The sequence below is a fragment of the Crinia signifera genome, chromosome 6 (genome assembly GCF_055691185.1).
Source record: "Crinia signifera chromosome 6, ASM5569118v1, whole genome shotgun sequence".
Taxonomy (NCBI): domain Eukaryota; kingdom Metazoa; phylum Chordata; class Amphibia; order Anura; family Myobatrachidae; genus Crinia; species Crinia signifera.
This window is the reverse complement of record NC_139222.1, coordinates 222,678,114-222,695,946: the sequence shown is the minus strand read 5'-3', so window position 1 is coordinate 222,695,946 and position 17,833 is coordinate 222,678,114. Positions and strand designations below refer to the sequence as shown.

Below are 17,833 nucleotides of genomic sequence, written 5' to 3'. Positions count from 1 at the left end.
ACTCACCATCAAATTATTTTTCCTCTGTTCACAGCAGAAGAGTAGCCCGGGACTTACTTTTCTGCTGCACGGTCTTCTCCAAAATGGGGTCATCCACCTTTCCTGAGCAGGCAGGGGCAAGCTTGCGTTTGCTGGTGTAGGCCCAGTATTTTTTAAGGGCGCACCCACCGTTTTTGTGGGCATGCCCATGAATCGCTTCGTGTCCACCCACTGCCTGTCAATCAGGCAGCGAGCGTCCCAACAACTAAAAATTGTTGAAGCCACTTACTGCCGGGTATGCACATGCGCATTAGCACCTACTGTATGTGCAGACAGTCCCCCACCATTGGAAACAGAGCCAAACTCGCTGCTCAACGAGCAGGTCTGAATTGGCCACCATGTGTGGTTCAAATGTGGGTGACCACATCAGCATGTATCTGTGCCCCCGTAACCACATACACTAAGCTAGAATCAAGGTTACCAATGCCCAATTGACAGCAGGGCAAACCATTCTCTGGAGTGACTATACAGATGAACAATGCAGGTAGGGGGCGGTATTCAGTAAATAAAAAGACTGTTTACATATGGACTGCCTGTGGGAATTTAATACTAAATGTATTGGTACAAATCTCTCATCCTCACTGTAATCTAATGCACTACGGGGACATCTCATCCCCCCAGCAGTTCTCACACAAGGAAGTTGTGTTACGGATATGAGCATTCTCTCATTGGTAAACATGGCTGTCACTGTACTACCCACGTCAGCTACACCGGTGTATCCTCTGAGAAAGTAACTTATGAATAGGCAGGCATAAGAAACATTAAAAATGGTACCAACTTCCCACAGTACATTGTATAAAGAAAAAAAAGATAGGCAAGTCATTTAATAAATAAAAAATAAAAGTATATCCAGCATATAATAAATTCTCACCTTTACCCCTCCAAAAAAAAGCATAATAATGTAGACCCTAGAACTCGCATAATACCGCATTACGTCCACATGGACATTTTAAATAGCTATATTATGGACTAGTTATTGGAGTGTAAATCATTACATAAAAGCCAATTTGATGTTAGAAGGTATGGAGCGGAGTAACGATTGAGCTAAGGCTGAGGATTGTCTACTGGTCACATGAGTGTATTGCAAACACCTTGAAAAGGATATGAGATTTTCACTCCTCAGGTGGCAAATCAGCTTCTCCAAGGACTCAAAGCGAGAGAGAGTAGGAACGCAGCCTATCATGACCAGCTTGTGCTTGGCTCTGGTTAGAGCCACATTAAGCCTCCTCCAATCCTTCAGGAGATCACCAAGCTGCCCAACAAATACATAAAACAGGTATCTTGAAAAAGTGTAAGTAATGCAGTAAGGTAAACAGACATCACGGGACGCAACAACAAACTGTCTCACAACACCTCACTTCTGCAGCCCAATAAATGATTCATGGAAAAATTGCTCGCTACCCTATGGTGTAGCAAACACTTTTTTTGCAAGATCTCACTGTCCTAAAGAGCAGCACATGTTACACAGATTTGGCCAGGCAAGAAATCGCTGCTAACTGAATAACAGATATAAAAATAAACAAAAAGAAAGGATACTTACCTTTCCATCAATATTGCTTCTAACAAATGACACAATGATAATACTCTTATCTCTTCCTTGGTATTTATCTACGGTGTTAACCTCCACAGTGCTGGATGACATCTTTGTGAAATATCCAGAGATCACTTTTAATTGTTGACGGTAAGGAGCGATGATCCCAATGTCTGAGGGTTTGGATCCAGCCTTTACAAATAGAAGATATAACATATTAAGGATTGCACACAATCTATATCATTTTAAAGGAACTGCAAGTTAAAGTCATAATGGAGCCAACAAAGGGCAGATGATCAGCCATAACCTTCTGTGTTCCCAGGTTGCAGTGATTGGATACACCACTGTTTTACCCAATGAAATGTCCACATCGAAAGGAGGTGGTTTGTCAGATGCTGTAAATCTTGCATTCAGCAGTGTAAGGAATTACCTTAACTGAAGAGCAATATATTCAGCACAGCAGATTTCCCAGCCAAGCAATACCTGTCATGTCATAGCACACATATGTAACAGGACCAAACACAGTGTGCTGCCAGCAGGTCAGCGCTAATCTGCAGAGAGTCACACACACCTTTAGAAAGAGAGAGGTTATTTGGGAGACCAATTTAGCTTCAATCCAGTTACTAACACCACATTTTTCTTCTGTTTCAAGAGCAGGTATCTGAAAACACAATGGAAAATGTAACAGTGCGATCACACACAGTTATTCATGGTATACAGATATTCTGTGCTTAGCAACATTACTGTGAGCCTAATGTAAAGAGTCAGGACAGTGCAACAGCTAAATGTTTTAGCAGGAGGGAAAAGAAGTGTTCAGATTCGCACGGAGTGTAGGGATCCTCAGTGACAGATTCTCTGTAGTGCAAGCATGTAATGTAGGAATCCACAGGGACAGATGCTGTATAGAGTATGGGCCCCATACATCAGCAATCACAATTTATGGATTTCCAGATACAGGGATTTTTGGGCCAGATAAATGGATTTTACAATCTATCTGACTTTGCCCACACATTACAGATTTCAGTGATCGGCAGATTTTTTCATCTAAAGATTGCATCTTCATATCTGGAAATTGCCCAATCGATTGCTGTTCATAATGTAAATAGATGAAGAAGACGAATTGGGAATGCCCACACATATAAAAAAGATCTGCAGATAATACCAGATTATTAAACATGTTTAAAAACCTGATTAAGCAATCGATTGGCGATTTTGATTGGGATTGCCAAACGGGGGAGCCCACACATCTAAAATTAATTGTGGCAATCATCTCCATATCTGAAAATTGTCACAATTAATTGCTGATGTATGGGGCCCTTAAGCCTGGAGTGTAGGGATCCTCAGTGGCAGATGCTCTGTAGTGCAAGCATGTACTATAGGAATCCTCAGTGACAGCTGTGTAGAGCATACCATCAAGTACCATATTTTTATTCCATCCAAGCAACTAGTTGGATGGTTGGAGGAAAGTTGGTCTGATGCGTGGCCAGCATAAGCCTGGAGTTTAGGGATCCTCAGTGATGGATGCGGTGTAGCACAAGCTCGGAGGACATGCTATGAAATCTTACATCTAGATTATTATGAAAGCTGCATGTGGAGTATGGATTTTCTGAACGCTATAGTCTGAAGCATTCTGTGCCTGTGGTGCAATGTATCATTTATTGGTACATGTAAGGACACCAACCTCCTCTGTATTCAGAAAGCAGACAGGGTTACTTGGCTCCAAAACATCTTTGACCCATGCACTTTCAGCGGACTCCCTGAACTCCAACTCCAGCTTCAAAGCTTTGAGATTAGGTAGTTGGATAATGGCTGTGGACACCCGCTCAGAGGCACACTCGAGACGCCCTTCGTATACTAGCTTATTGCTGAGAGCCATTATCCTGCTGAACATGGTAGAAATAAAAGACCATTAATATTGAGCCATCAAGGTGTAGCAGTCTGGAAGGTAACAGATTACTCATTACCTATTCATCCGAAACTGCACTGTCAGCTGAACAACAGCATCCTGGTTCCTCTCCAGCCTTTTGAACAAGCTCTCACTCATTCCCAACTCTCTGGAAAATAGATGGAATTACATACTAATAAAGCAGAAGTATTGAAAGGGAAAAAAAACACACACAAAAAAAAAAAGAATGTAATCCAGTGATATGATGGCAACTATCAAAGTACAACATGCAACATTTAGCAAAATAGCATTTACAGGATGATATACCCCAATAACGAGCATTTTCTGCACATGCTTAGTATACTGTGGAAGCAGGTATTATGGAAGCACAGTTTATAAGACTGCAAAGTACGAGCACCAGGTGACTCATCATATTTGTTTGGGAAGCACCAACAATTCTGACTTCACAAGATAAGACGTATAAGAGATCATACACATATCAGAACATGTAGCTGTGTGAGACAAAGGGCAGAGGTATCCTGCACGTGAGAGCTTACAGTATGCCTCAGATATGTAACTAGAACAGTCCATCAAATAGCTAACTCCAAAATGTAATTAGCCCTGGTTCAGTTCGGAAACATTTATCTCTCTACTGTGTGTAATGGGGCCTACACGTAGCGATGAGCATTCTGAGCGATCGGTCAGAACCAGTGTTCTCCCCTGACTGCAGCAATTAACTAGATTTATCCAGCGTCCTGGATATCAATCGCCGGGGTACAAGCGCCGCACATCGCTATTGATCAAATTACACCCATGTCTAAAGTAAACACTATACAATGATTTCCCATGAACTCCCGGACAAATGATATAGTGGGTACACACTGAAATCTTGCAAAAGACCTAAAGATACATCATCTGTGGCCACACCCACAGTGTGTAGGCAGTCATTGACTATATGCTGGATTATGCAGAATGTACAGTATGGATACATGGGATGATGTTTATACAATGTGAACGATTTATTACATCGTAACGATATATTGTCCATAAAAACACATCGTGTACCCAGCTTTAGGTATTGGAAAATTCAACCCTGTCTGCAGCATGCGGCTGCTCCCCGAGAGCTCAACAGCCGCTATTATTTGTCCAGCTGTGTACATGAGATTGTAAGGGTTTACCCTGTCTGCAGCTTAAGCTGCAGTCTCCTGAGAATGCTATCAGACTCTGCATCGAAAAGCAATTGCAAATGACCCCCTCTGCCTTACCATACACATGTATAAACGTAAAACCTGGGCCATTTGTGATCCTTGAAAATTGATGTTTCCACTGCTCTTATTTATACATGCCCTGCATCAAATATTAGAATGTGTAACTTAAACTCAGCCGCTGTATTGGCCAAGCCACATTTGTAAACTTGCGAGCAGGGCCCTCCTACCTCCATGTCGATTTGTTTTCTACCCAGTTTGCTTAATCAATGTTGTTTCCAATTGTAAAGCACAACGGAATATATAAATAAAATAAAATGACTTATGTTATGAGAACATGCTTCTGAACTAGGCAGTTGCAGAATAGAATATTCATATATTAAAACATGTAGTACTTGCAGATGGTCATACAAGGATCCAATCATTTTCAATATAGAATAGTAAGGGTATGAATCTCATTGGGATATACATTCATTGGGTAAGTAAAGGTTCAAAATAGATTCTAGGGTTAGAAGCAAAATGCACCCTTTTTGGAGGGGAACATGGAGATTACCTGGCTTCTGGGCTCTGAACTAGCGGGGGAAGTTGTTGATGGTCCCCCACTAATACAAATCTGTCTGCGAAGAACAAAGGGCCAAGGCAGACTGGCTGGCTTATCTGAGAGGCTTCATCCACAATGCAGAAGTCAAATCTCCTTCGGGTGAAGATTGGATGGTTTACTCCCATACATGTGGTTGCAACCACAGGCTAATACAAATAATTAGAATAGATAATATACAATATAAAATTAGTGACTCCAGTAGATTTATAAGCTTTTGTATGTTTCACCTAAATTACATTTATATATCAGTTTTAGTAGGAATACAACATCTAATTCATATGCCAATTCCTTCAAACTGTGCAATTAGATTGAAATTTTCAAGTTAATAAGTGACATTTATAGAAAATAAAAAATAGTAGGGTGTGAAATTGTAATATTGTGTTGGAAAATATAGATGCGTGTATACAATGTGGCCACTTTAGATGCAATAGATCATGCAAGCTATTATTAGAATTGGGCAATAAGTGTGTGTGGTACTTCAAGTGGATATCCAACAGCTCAACTCAGCCAATCAAATTATCTTATGCCATTTACCACAACAAATTTATATAGTGTATATATACCACAATCAATGGATCGCAAACTAAAATAGCAAGATCTAAAGAACAATCTTGTTCCCAACTACAAAACTGCAATAAATCACATATAACGGTGATCCTAGAGAGTCTGTGCCAGCACAGTATGCTTTATGCCATAGCAGTATTCCCCTGGGGCCCCTAACAATGCAGTGCACAGGTGTAGTCATTACTTGTGGATGTTTTTCCTACCTCTAGTGGTATTCAATATTGCCGGCGAGGTGATTTGTGTGGGGAGGATGGTTTGTTTCCGGCCAGGATCGCCAAAAACAGACCATCCTTGCTGTCTGCTTGCCACAAATGCACAGAGTCCGCTGCATTTTGTGGAGAGTCCCACCGTTTTGATAGCCACACTCACCGTTTCCACCTTGCTGAAAAGAACCAGTGAGGTGGAAACGGACAGTGAAGGGGATGCCTTAGAACGCTCTGGCGTTGAGCTATCGGCACTGCTCGCCGCCAGAGGCTTGCCGGTGGCATTGAATATACCCCTATGACTGTTGCTACCCGGTTTGTTTAATCACTGTTATGAAATGGAATTTGCTGCATTATACAAGAACCTGTTAATCTTAAGAGTTATTATCAGTCATTTATATAGTGCATGAGCTCTAGATGATAAGGCAATAATGTCTAGTCAGATCTGTGTATGGGGGCCTTTAGGGTCCCATGAAGAGTCGCATTGAGAAACACTGTGTTGGAGGACTTCGTTGTGAAATCAGTTTACATGTTCACAACCCCCAACACACCTGACTGTTGTAGAGTTCTTCTAAACCAATTAGTGACTTGATTAATCTGGTTTTGCATATCTCTTCTTCTCCGAACCTCTGAATGTCTGGATGTATCTTCTGCGTTCGCCCCAAGCGCAAGAATCCAACTTGGAATTTCTTCAGCTTCAGCAGAATATTATCTACAGCTGAGTGTGTATAACTGGTCAGCAATACGCTGAAACCGCAGGCATAGAGAATTCTTACCTAAAATACAATGCACGTTATGTTAGTGCCTTGAAAATAAGACATTAGCAATCCAATTATTTGTAATCTACAGAGCACACCTCAGGAAAAACAGGATTTCCTACCTACTGACCTGAGAGACTATTTGGAAGACCATAACTGATATTTTATTTCATTTTAGGCAAACAAATATTAGGTCAGCTCTTGCACACAAATAAAAGGTAGCAAGTGTTTTTTGTTCAGTATATATATGTTGCCCTGACGAAAAATGTGAAATACATTTGAAACGTTGGCGTCCTGATGCTGTGTTGTCTGCCTTTTTTCTGATCTGAGTGCCGCTATATGGAATATATACATTCGGTGTGTACATGCTGACGCAGTACATATTGTTTTGAGGGCACCGGACATCGATACTTATCTGTATGCAGTGAGTGCCAGAGCTATCGATATCTATATATATATATATATATATATATATATCATTTTACAGAGTGTGTGTGTCACACTCTATCATCCCTTTTTTTTTTTTTTATTCAGTAATTTTTATTATGCTTTTTGCATTAAACAAACATACAAAGCCCCAAGCATAAACATAAACAGCAGTATTCAATGCCGGTGCGAGCGGCCGGCGAGGGGGTTAAACTGCGAGGATCACAGAAAACCAGTGATCCTCGCAGTTCAACCCTTGCGCCGGCCGCTCGCACTATGCAACGTTCCGGGGGGAATCCTCGCCGTCACAGAACGGCGAGGATTCCCCTAAACTGCGAGAGCCACGGCTAGTGCAGCAAACTCGCTGTAATTAGCCTCGATTTTTGCAGCTTTTGGAGGCACATTCGCAAATTCCCCCTCACTCAAAAAACAGAGCGAGGGGGAATTTGCGAATGAGGGGGGTCAGTTGAATACTGACAGGGTAAGCGGTGACTGCGAGCTAAAAGTCCTGCCCGCAGTCACCGCTCGTTCACGGCATTGAATATATGCCAAAGAGTAGAAGTAAACCAGAGAGCAAAATTCTATACATATCAAAATAATTGTCACATGGCAGGTATATATCAAATGAGACATAGGATGGCAATAATGGTATAATAGCGTTAAGAAGTATCAATGGGTTGGTGAAAATATGTGTGGAGATACCAGATAGGATCAGTATAATACAGGATATGAAGTTTCCCATTGCCCAAAGGCGCCATTTGAGCTCCAGGAATAACGAGTATAAGTTACACATGTATGCAAGATAAGCCCCCACACCGGTATATACTATATATCAAATAACACCATTGCAGATAGACAATTCTAATTTAACAGTATATTACCCCATATAGAAAAGAGAGATACACACTGCACTAAATAGTAAATATAGGACGTAACATACCATAAATACTCATCTGGTCAAAATCAAGGAAGTAGGAAAAATAAAAGCAACAATGCCTACCCCAGAAAAACCGCCCCATACCCCCCCACCCTGTACAACCCACCCCCAACTAGGCGTACCTGGATCCCTTAACCGTACCCCCCCCCCCCCCCCCCAACTAACTAAACTACCTATCTAATCCCCCCCTCCACCCACATAGATATAAGGAGAGTAATCGGATAGTAGCGGGGGCAAGTAAATCAGGATAATAGATATTTGAGCCAGGGTAACACCAGCCTTCCCCCATCAAACATAAATATAGAACGGCCAATTCCACCTAGCTTACATTAATATAAAAGAGAGGATAGCTTCCTCCACACCAGAGCATGGTGGAATATCAAACATAGATCCATTCCAGAACCCAGAGAACCATTGTGAGTAGGCATTATCAAAGGTATTAAAGCACATATAAACAGAAATAACGTTTTGACGTGAGTGAATTGCTAATCTGGCCAGCGTTCAGTCTCATTGTAAAACAGAAGGAGTTTCCTATCAATAGGATCAGTTCCATGTTGACTGTTAAGGTAGCGTCCAGAGTTCATATAGTGCCAAGGAAGGAAGGCAAATGCAAGCTTCAGTAAAGTATCAAGGATCTGAAGGCATGCTGTATTATCATTGGTGCATACAGGGGCAATATCCCAAACCCTCATATATTCGTGTAGGTCAGCAAGGTAGTATGGACTCGTGAAGATATCTAAACCCACATCAGGACAGACCAAAGGAGTTATGGATTCAGAAACATTCCATACATTAGTCTCACCACATCCTGTGCATTTAAAGAGAAAGGGTGGGTCTCCCTTCCCAACTTCGCTCAGGATTGTACAGTTCAGGGTTATATCAGGAGGCTCCAAAGGCTCGATGTTAATAGGGATGTCTCCCACAGCAGCCATGTCCCGATTTTCAGATAGACATAGGAAAGGTGGATTGCCTTCCCATAGATTCTCCAGCTGTCTACATAATCTATTAGCGGAGGCATGAATCACTTGCAGGATAAATTGTACAGAGGAGGTCATACTGTATTTATCACTCCAGTAATCTATTAAGATGTGGCACCGGAGCACTTGTAGTAATAGACTGGTAATGCAGGAGCTATACGTAGATCACCACTCTCAGTGCTGCTTCAAAAGAGGATAGGTGGCGTCTGCGCGCCAAAGAAATAGCCACAGCCACCGCCCACCGCCACTGGGAATATCAAGTAGGCACTGTTGTAGGGCAAAGGGCGGGTGTAAGGTCGCTCTTGTAGTAGCAGATTTTACAGTGTTCCCCACACTGCTGCACAGACCGAAGGACCCGCGAGTCAGCAAGATGGCGCCGGCCATCCCCGTGCAGACCGCAGCTGCGAGTCCCGTCAAGGACAGCTAGATGCTTCCCCCGCCAATACACTCCGGGGATAGCACCAGCACGTATCTCCCCAGCCCACTTCACCAACCGGAGGAGAGATGTCGCACTCCGTGCAGGGCAGCCGGCCACGGATGGTGAGAGTGACCGGGAGCCGGGGCTGCAGTAGGCCGCAGCAGATGTTGGCGCCGGAGCGTCAGATAGAGATCACACCGGCGTTCCAGAAGAGGCACCAGGTGATCAGGCAGGTGTCCTTTCGGCAGTACCGGGTTCAGAGCCGTCAGGTAATATAAAAAGGATATTTAAGCAGGATGGGGTACGGGAGCTCCAGAAAGCTGCTGCCGGCACCTAGCTTGTCCAAGCCACGCCCCCATCATCCCAACCTTTAAGTGTGTTCTTAAAATTAATCTTTTTAACTCAACCCTACCAACATCTTCCTACTACTAACTTCCCTGCCTCTGCACTTACTCTCTCAACCTACAGTATACTGCTCTAAGGCTGGGTACACACAAACATTATTGGAATGATTTGTCATATTGGAACGTACACACTATCACTTAGTATGTACACATAAATGCGCACTCCTACGGGTTGCATGTGATATCTGGTTGGCTGTGTTGCATGGCCAATCAGAAGATATCAGTTGTAACTCAATGCAGCGTAATAAAGGACAGAGGGATTGTAATGTCATTCCCTAAATCGCTCAGTGTGCACTAGTTATCGCAGATAGTCCAGGACAAAGTGTATTGTAGATGTGTAACTGGCCAAAGAAGGTACGCGCTCTCAAACAGGGCCACCTTAGCTTTTGTTCCTATATTCAATTAAATGGAAACCTTTGCAAAAGCCGATCTAGGCACATCCTAGAAAGTTACTCATCAGGTAGTAATTTAGAAATTGCAACAAATGTCCAAATGAATGCCTAAGAACAGAGCAACGTGCACACACTTCATTTCCATTACATGTGCTCTCTGAAGATCCTTCCATAAATGCAAGGTTTCCATTTTATTAATTGGCTAAACATCTTTAAAAAACCTTATGAAGTCTATGTGAAGTCACGGTGTAATGCTGCTTACTAGGGTGCAGATGGTAGTAGTTTTTCCTGTTCCTGGCATTCCAACGATCAGCGTATAGTCCTTAGATAGGAGGACCCGTTTCATGGCTTGCTTCTGGGGCTTGTTGAGGCCTATAGTGGGGGAAACATGAGAAGTGTCCTTTTACAATTGTTACCATCATTTTGGGACTTTGATGTTAGCATGTGAAGAAGCACAAAATCACAATGCATCATTTAAAATGTAAAAAGAATGGGGAATAATGCCAAATACTGGATGTATCTGTTGGTGTTCTGACTGACAGCATCCTCACTGCTGGCCTCCCATACATATTCCAAAGAAACACAGACAATGTATGTTCCAGTTAGAGTCTGCCCTGCATGGGGAGCACAGAAGCTTTGGTTACAGAAGGTCGGCCAATCAAACCAGCTGATTCTCCCTGCAGTCCTCTGCTGCCAAATGTTGAATATATAATAGTAGACATATTTTCAGGTTAAAATCAATTATATAATCAATATCATATAGAACTAACACCAAATATTACCAACACAGAATTTACCTTTAGCACAGTTTGGTAAAAACTTGGTGGGGTATTTCCAAGAACATGTACAGAAGCCATACAATGTGATCATAAGATTAGAAATTATCTCCTGGTAAAGGTAGTTCCCCCAAATAGTCTTCTGTGCTTTCTGAACATCACCAAGGCCGCAATGATAATCTATGCCAGCAGTGTTACATGTTCATGAACACTTTAGCTCACTGCTGTGCCAAATGTCCAAATAGGAGTATAAGAATTAGATAAGATTATGTCAGTGGGGGTGATAAAAGAAATAAGTAGGAGATATAACCAATTGGAAGGCACAATTCCCTGCTGTTGTATTTTGCCATAAGCCCTGAGAGCATCTCGCTCTCAGATTTGGGTGATCGGTTAATCGATTACTCAATAAATAATCACTTCTTTAAGAATTGAAATCCAGACTATTCCTTGCACCAGCTTGCCAACATCAGACCGAATCTGAGGAATCAACAGTTCTACTTGACCTGCGGCTGAGGCTTGGGACAGTGGTGGGTTCACTGTTCCCAGAAGTGGAAGGGGTGACAAAAATTCCAGCAGATAAAAGTACATGTCCCTCAAATGTATAAAATTTGAATTACAAGCAATAAAACTGAGGGTGCAGACATTTATCATCGTCTTTGGTCATGTCCCACAGTCAAATACTTTTGGCTGAAGCCAAATATGTGAACTATGCTTCTTTTACTCAATTAATTATCAATCCAAACTTAATGCTGTGTACACACGGTGAGATCCCCTTGCTATTTGACTTATGGTGTGTTCACATGGTGTGTTCACATGGGTACAATCAGCATGAGATTTTGACTGTATAGTCGGGATCGCATACAGATCGCAAAGGTTTTTTACCTTGCGATTCCGATGCGCGCTCCCGTGAAAGCACAAATCGAAACCCAGATAGACAGGGCTGCAATGACTATATAGTGCAAATCTAATGCATATTGTATGAATTGTATATAAATAGTACAGAGATAGCAAAGATTGCATAGCACTCAAATCTTAAGTCGAACAACAAGGGAATCTCTTAGAAATTGCTTTTGGTTTTAAGTGCAGCTGGCAGGAAAACTATTACAGGGTTTCCTAGACAGTACACCTTCCAAAATACAGTTGTTTTTAACAAAACTGTACAGAAACGCTAATTAAAGAAAAACGTGTACAAAAGGTTTTCCCTTTATGAAAATCCTATATTGCATCTCTCCTACTGACAACCAGTCAGCAACTCCTCCAAAGTTTTAAAAATACCACTTGGTACCTAACTAGAGTGACAGCGATACACTTAGCAATCTCTATAAAACTTAGCCTGCATATCATGATGAGATATGTCGGACCTCCAGAGGGAATATTTAAATACATTACTTTAAATACATACATTACTGTGTTACTCTTGTTGTAGGTGTATGTAATCTACTTCTTAACACTGACAAAGTTTTATGCAAAAATGTATTTGTGAATATTTGCACCAATTTATTAAGTGGATAATTGATAGTGTTTTGCACACAGCTTTGTTATTGATCCATGATGCCTCAATAAAAATATATACAAAAAAATTAAACATAATAACTGTGACAGGAAGCCAGGCATTAGGCCCGATGGGTTTTATCTTAATAAAACTAAATGTATTACAGATCATGGTACATACCTTTTAGTATGTTAGCCACGGTATCCTTCGCATCATGAGGCAAAACAGAGCTTAAATGGTCCACAAAGTGAGGTCTTCTAAAGTCAATGATAAGGTCTCTAAGCTTCTCACTAGCACAAAATTGAGAAAGGAACGGAAACATGAAACCACTTTATTGTACAAGTCACGAAAAGAAGCAAGAAATATATTATCTCTAGAGTAGATGAAAGGAAAAGAGGCAAAATCATATTGATTATTAAAGGCACATGTGCCACTGAGCTAGGACACCCCAACACCACTTCAGCCAGTTGTTATTTTAGGATGAATAACCAGAAACCAACCTTACAGGAGAATTCTCCATCAGCTTAGACAGGTTTCCTAGGTGTGAGTCCAAGCCACCACCTCCTTCTTCATGATCAAGTCTAAATATTGTACCTTGAGGAATATTGCATAGACTTCTACAAGAGAGAATACCAAAAACTTGGGGTCAATGTAGGGTTTTCAGTGTAGGTTCCAACTTTCCGTACCATATAGTGGGAATATACAGTACCTGTCCAAAGTACAGGTTATGCAATTCTCGCTCACTTCTTTGATAAAGCCAGTACAGAGAGCAAGAAACTTCTTATCTTCTCCACTTACAACAACTCTGTCCCCTGTTGACAGATTGGTAACAGGCATGTTACCAGACTGGCGCTGAAAGCAATGAAGGTACTGACCATCGGACACATTCTGCACCGCTCCTGTCCTAATAAGGTTTCCAACACACTGACCATCTTCTTCCCTGGAACCAAACAAAAAAAAAAAAACATAACCCAAGTGAAATATTTTAAAAGATTTAAATTACATCCTACCTTGAATTATCATTAAAAAAAATCTATTTCAGGGCATAATTCTCATTTTTATTTCATATAGCAGTCGAGGTGGTACGGTAAATGGGATTTGGTATTACCTGTAAACGCCTTTTTGCAAAGTCCATGGTGGTCACTGGCACAATGGGTATGGTTGGAGCTCCAGCGACACAGGACACCAAGGGATAAAGACTTCTTCAGTGCAGCCCAGGGGCTCCTCCTTCCCATACCCTGCTCCCCATGCCTCAGTTTTACCAAGCTAGCCTCAGAGAGAACAGGAAGTAGAGAAAAGGAAGAGAGAAGAAGAGAAACAGAGTGTCAGACCCTAAAACAGCCAGGTGCGTAAGGGTGGGCGGCCAGTGACCACCATGGACTTTGCAAAAAAGGATTTTACAGGTAAGAAAAAAAATCCCGTTTTGGCTCACAGTCCATGGTGGTCAATGGCACAATGGGACGTCCCAAAGCGGTCCCCTCATGGGAGGGAACGCTCATGAGCTGTAAAGGACACTACGCCCGAAAGCCGAGTCAGACGAAGCGAAAGTGTCAAAATGGTAAAATTTGATGAAGGTGTGAACGGAGGATCAGGTGGCGGCACAGCACAACTGTTCCGCCGAAGCCCCCCGACCAGGTAGGCCCCACCGAGCATACTGAGTGGGCCCTAAGGGAAGGCGGCACTGGTTTCTTAGCCAACAGGTAGGCCTGCCGAATGGTAAGCCGTAGTCATCGGGCCAGAGATTGCTTAAATGCAGGCCAACCCCGCTTAATGGGATCAGTCTTGCGGAATGAGCTGGTACGTTCCACATAGATCTTCAGTGATCTGACCACGTCCAGAGAGCACAGGTCCGGGGAGTCCTCCTCAGGAGAAAAAGCCAGTACCACGATTTCCTGGTTTAAACGAAATCAGGTAACCACTTTAGGTGAGTGGTCCAGTCTTGTGCGAAGCACCACCCTGTCACTATGGAACACCAGAAAAAGTGAGACATGAGAAAGGGCCATCAAATCCGAGACCCTACGGACCGAGGCAACCGCCAGTAAAAAGAAGGTTTTCCAAGAGAGCAAATGCAGATCTACATCATGAAGACGCTCAAATGGCAACCTTTGAAGAGCCAGTAGCACCAAGGGCAGGTCCCAGGGATGCACCGGGTGAACAAAGGGGGTTGCAAATGGAGAACCCCCTGGAGGAAAGTCTGGATGGCCATACAGTTGGCCAAACGCCATTGAAAAAGAACTGACAAAGCCGAAACATGGACCTTTAAAGAACCTAGGCGGAGTCCCTGGACTAGGCCCGCCTGCAGAAAAGCCAAGATCCGAGATAAGCGGAAATCACCCGGTGGGAACCCCTTCTCCGCATACCAACGGCGGGAACACCGCCACACCCGGTAATAAACGCGGGCAGATGAAGGTTTACAGGCTGCGAGCATGGTGCGGTCGACCAGCAGACTGAAAACCTCCGGGTGAAGCATCCACTCTCCCGCCTGAATGTCCTGGTGGCTGAGAAAATCGGCCTTTTAATTTTCTACGCCCGGTATGTAGACCACCGGGATAGCCAGAAGGTGACTTTACACCCAAGTTAAGATTCGGGCGACTACCTTCACGCCCCTCTGCTCAGAGTGTCTCCTTGGTGGAGGACGTAAGCCACTGTCGTGGCGTTGTACGTCTGTACTTTGATCGCCTGTCCCTGTACGAGGTAGAGTGCTGGTTGAAGAGCCCTGAGTTTTAGAACATGGATGGAAAGGCTCGATTCCTCTTTTGACCAACGTCGCTGAAATGAATGACCGTCCAGGGCGGCTTCCCAGCCTCTCAGACTGGTTTCCGTTGTGAGGAGAAGCCAGTGTAGAATTGCGAATGGCGTCCCCCCGTTAGAGTCCAATTGTGGAGCCACAAGGTCAAGGAGGCGTGTACCCGTGTGGGGGGGCACAAATGTCTTTGACCTGAGGGCTTTGGTCGATTGATCCCATCTGCGGAGGATTTCAATCTGTAGAGGGTGCGAATGGAATTGGGCCCACTCCACCATCTCGAAGCAAGACACCATCTTGCCCAGTACTCGCATGCAGAGGTGAAGAGAGACCCTGCGATGATGAAGGAAATCCTGTAAGCGCATTCTCAATGCTGACACTTTCTCCTATGCCAGGTAGACCCTCTGAGTCTAAGTCCAGACGTGCCCCCAAGTGAATCATGGACTGGTCCGGAACAGGGAAGATTTTTTCCAATTGATGATCCACCCATGGGACCGAAGGGTTTGAATCATCAACTGCAGATGGCAAGATAAAGCGTCCGGAGACTGCGCCAAGAGAAGCAGATCATCCAGGTATGGCCGAATACGCACCGCCTGGAGCCAAAGGGTGGTTGCCATCACCTTGGTGAAGACTGAGTGCAGTGGAGAGTCCGAACGGAAGGGCTCGAAACTGGTAGTGCTTGTCCCGGACTGCAAACCGAAGGTATTTCTGATGGTCATCCCTGATAGGGATATGAAGATAAGCTTCCTGAATATCGAGGGAAACCATAAAGTCCCCTGGTTCGAGCCCTTGAAGAATGGAGCGCAAAGACTCCATTCTGAACCGGAGAACCCAAAGAAAGGTGTTGAGGTTCTTCAGGTTCAAGATGGCTTTTGAACCAGGAAGAGGTTCGAATAGAACCCCCTGCCCCTCTGTAGATTGGGGACAGGCACTACCACACCCATCTTGAGAAGGGCATGAATTGCCTGTGACAGGGCTAGGGCCTTGTCCAGGGCCGCAGGGAGCCACGTTGTGAAGAAACGGGATGGCGGACGTTCCCGAAAAGCCAATGCGTATCCCCGGGTGACGAGAGATGTTACCCAGGAGTCAGAGGTGGTTGTCTGCCACACCAAGTGGTACTGTAGCATACTGGTCCCCACCTCCTCATAGACTGTGGGCGGAGAGTCATGCGGCTGGCTTTTCAGGCTGCTTTGGAGAGACCAAGACCAAGACTGACGGCCATGGGAGGAGTTACCCCGCTTGAAAGTCAGGGGAGCCTTTGCCGTAGGTTGGCCCCTTGCGGACGAAAGGATGGCGTGCAAGCTTTTGGAGCAGCCGAAGGCAAGAAGGCCGTCTTCAAAGTGGCAACCGTAGAGACGATCTTGTCTAATTCGGGACCAAAGAGTACTTCCCTTGAGAAGGGGAGAGCCTCAATGGCCTTTTTAGACTCGGGATCTGCATTCCAGGTACGGAGCCAGAGCACCCGATGTGCCACCACGGAGGATGCCGAGATGCGGAAAGACAATGCCGTAGCGTCCCAAGTCGCCTCCCCCAAATACACGGTCCACGTATTTGACCAAGTCTGACCGGCGAGTGCCAGAGTTGATGTGTTGCAGCAACTCTGTCGCCCAGTCCGAAATGGCCCGAGCCACTCAAGCAGAGGCCATAGGTGGTCGAGCTGCAAGCCTCTGCATTGGTTAAAATGATTTTTAGCAGATGTTCCAATTTTCTATCGGTGGGGTCCTTAAGGGATGTCACCGTAGGAATTGAGTGTGGTTGATTTAACTAACCGGGCCACATGTGCGTCCACCTGCGGAGAAGATTACCACTTGAAACAATCTGCTTGCTCAAACGGATACAACGAAGTAAGGCGCTTGGACAAAGGAAATTTCTTGTTCGGATGGGACCATGTCTCCGTCAGGATGTCGTTGAGCTGTGAAGAAGGTGGGAAGACAGCGGGCACCTTCTTCCGCTTGAAGAGGGGAGTTTCATCCGATGCCAGCTGGTCATCAAAGCTAGTAGATGTGGTTTCACTCGCTGCCAACAGATGGTAATATATAGAGGATATAGCAGCTAAAAATAAATAGAACATCACTCCTTTTTCACCAACTCTAATGCTCTCATTAATTCATGTAACAGCGATGGTAACTAAATAAATAGGTCTTAAAATCCTGGGTCAATATAATTGACATTTCCTCAGTGGATTACCAATGACCTGGAAATAAATCTTACACAAATTAGACATATCTTTGCACCCTTTACCTTTCATTTGCTGACATCATCCATATATTTTTACGGCCCATTTTTGATTCCTTTGACTGAGATTCTAATGAGCACATGAGGTACCAGAGAGTGAAATACTGTAGATGGGAGGCTTTCAGATGCTCAGTCTCTCTCTCAATGACCGGGAACATTTCATTAGGAATGTAATAACTCCCACTTTGTTGTTCAACAGACCTGTTAAAAAGGTTACAGAACAGGTGATTGCTTATAGTTTATACTA

The 17,833-nt window shown here is 43.8% G+C and overlaps 1 protein-coding gene across 1 annotated transcript in view; it reads right to left on the bottom strand.

Annotated features, from left to right (window-relative positions):
• Positions 1 to 17,833, bottom strand: part of DNA2 (DNA replication helicase/nuclease 2) — a 35,122-nt gene that overhangs the window by 1,022 nt on the left and 16,267 nt on the right. Inside the window, exons 9-20 of the mRNA XM_083148969.1 lie at positions 17,593 to 17,787; positions 13,318 to 13,548; positions 13,109 to 13,225; positions 12,789 to 12,898; positions 10,603 to 10,712; positions 6,580 to 6,804; positions 5,214 to 5,407; positions 3,535 to 3,624; positions 3,252 to 3,453; positions 2,142 to 2,231; positions 1,580 to 1,762; positions 1,146 to 1,291 (exon numbers count right to left, since the gene is read on the bottom strand). Coding sequence (XP_083005095.1) covers positions 1,146 to 1,291; positions 1,580 to 1,762; positions 2,142 to 2,231; positions 3,252 to 3,453; positions 3,535 to 3,624; positions 5,214 to 5,407; positions 6,580 to 6,804; positions 10,603 to 10,712; positions 12,789 to 12,898; positions 13,109 to 13,225; positions 13,318 to 13,548; positions 17,593 to 17,787 — 1,893 coding nt within the window. The remainder of the gene's footprint in view (positions 1 to 1,145; positions 1,292 to 1,579; positions 1,763 to 2,141; positions 2,232 to 3,251; positions 3,454 to 3,534; positions 3,625 to 5,213; positions 5,408 to 6,579; positions 6,805 to 10,602; positions 10,713 to 12,788; positions 12,899 to 13,108; positions 13,226 to 13,317; positions 13,549 to 17,592; positions 17,788 to 17,833) is intronic.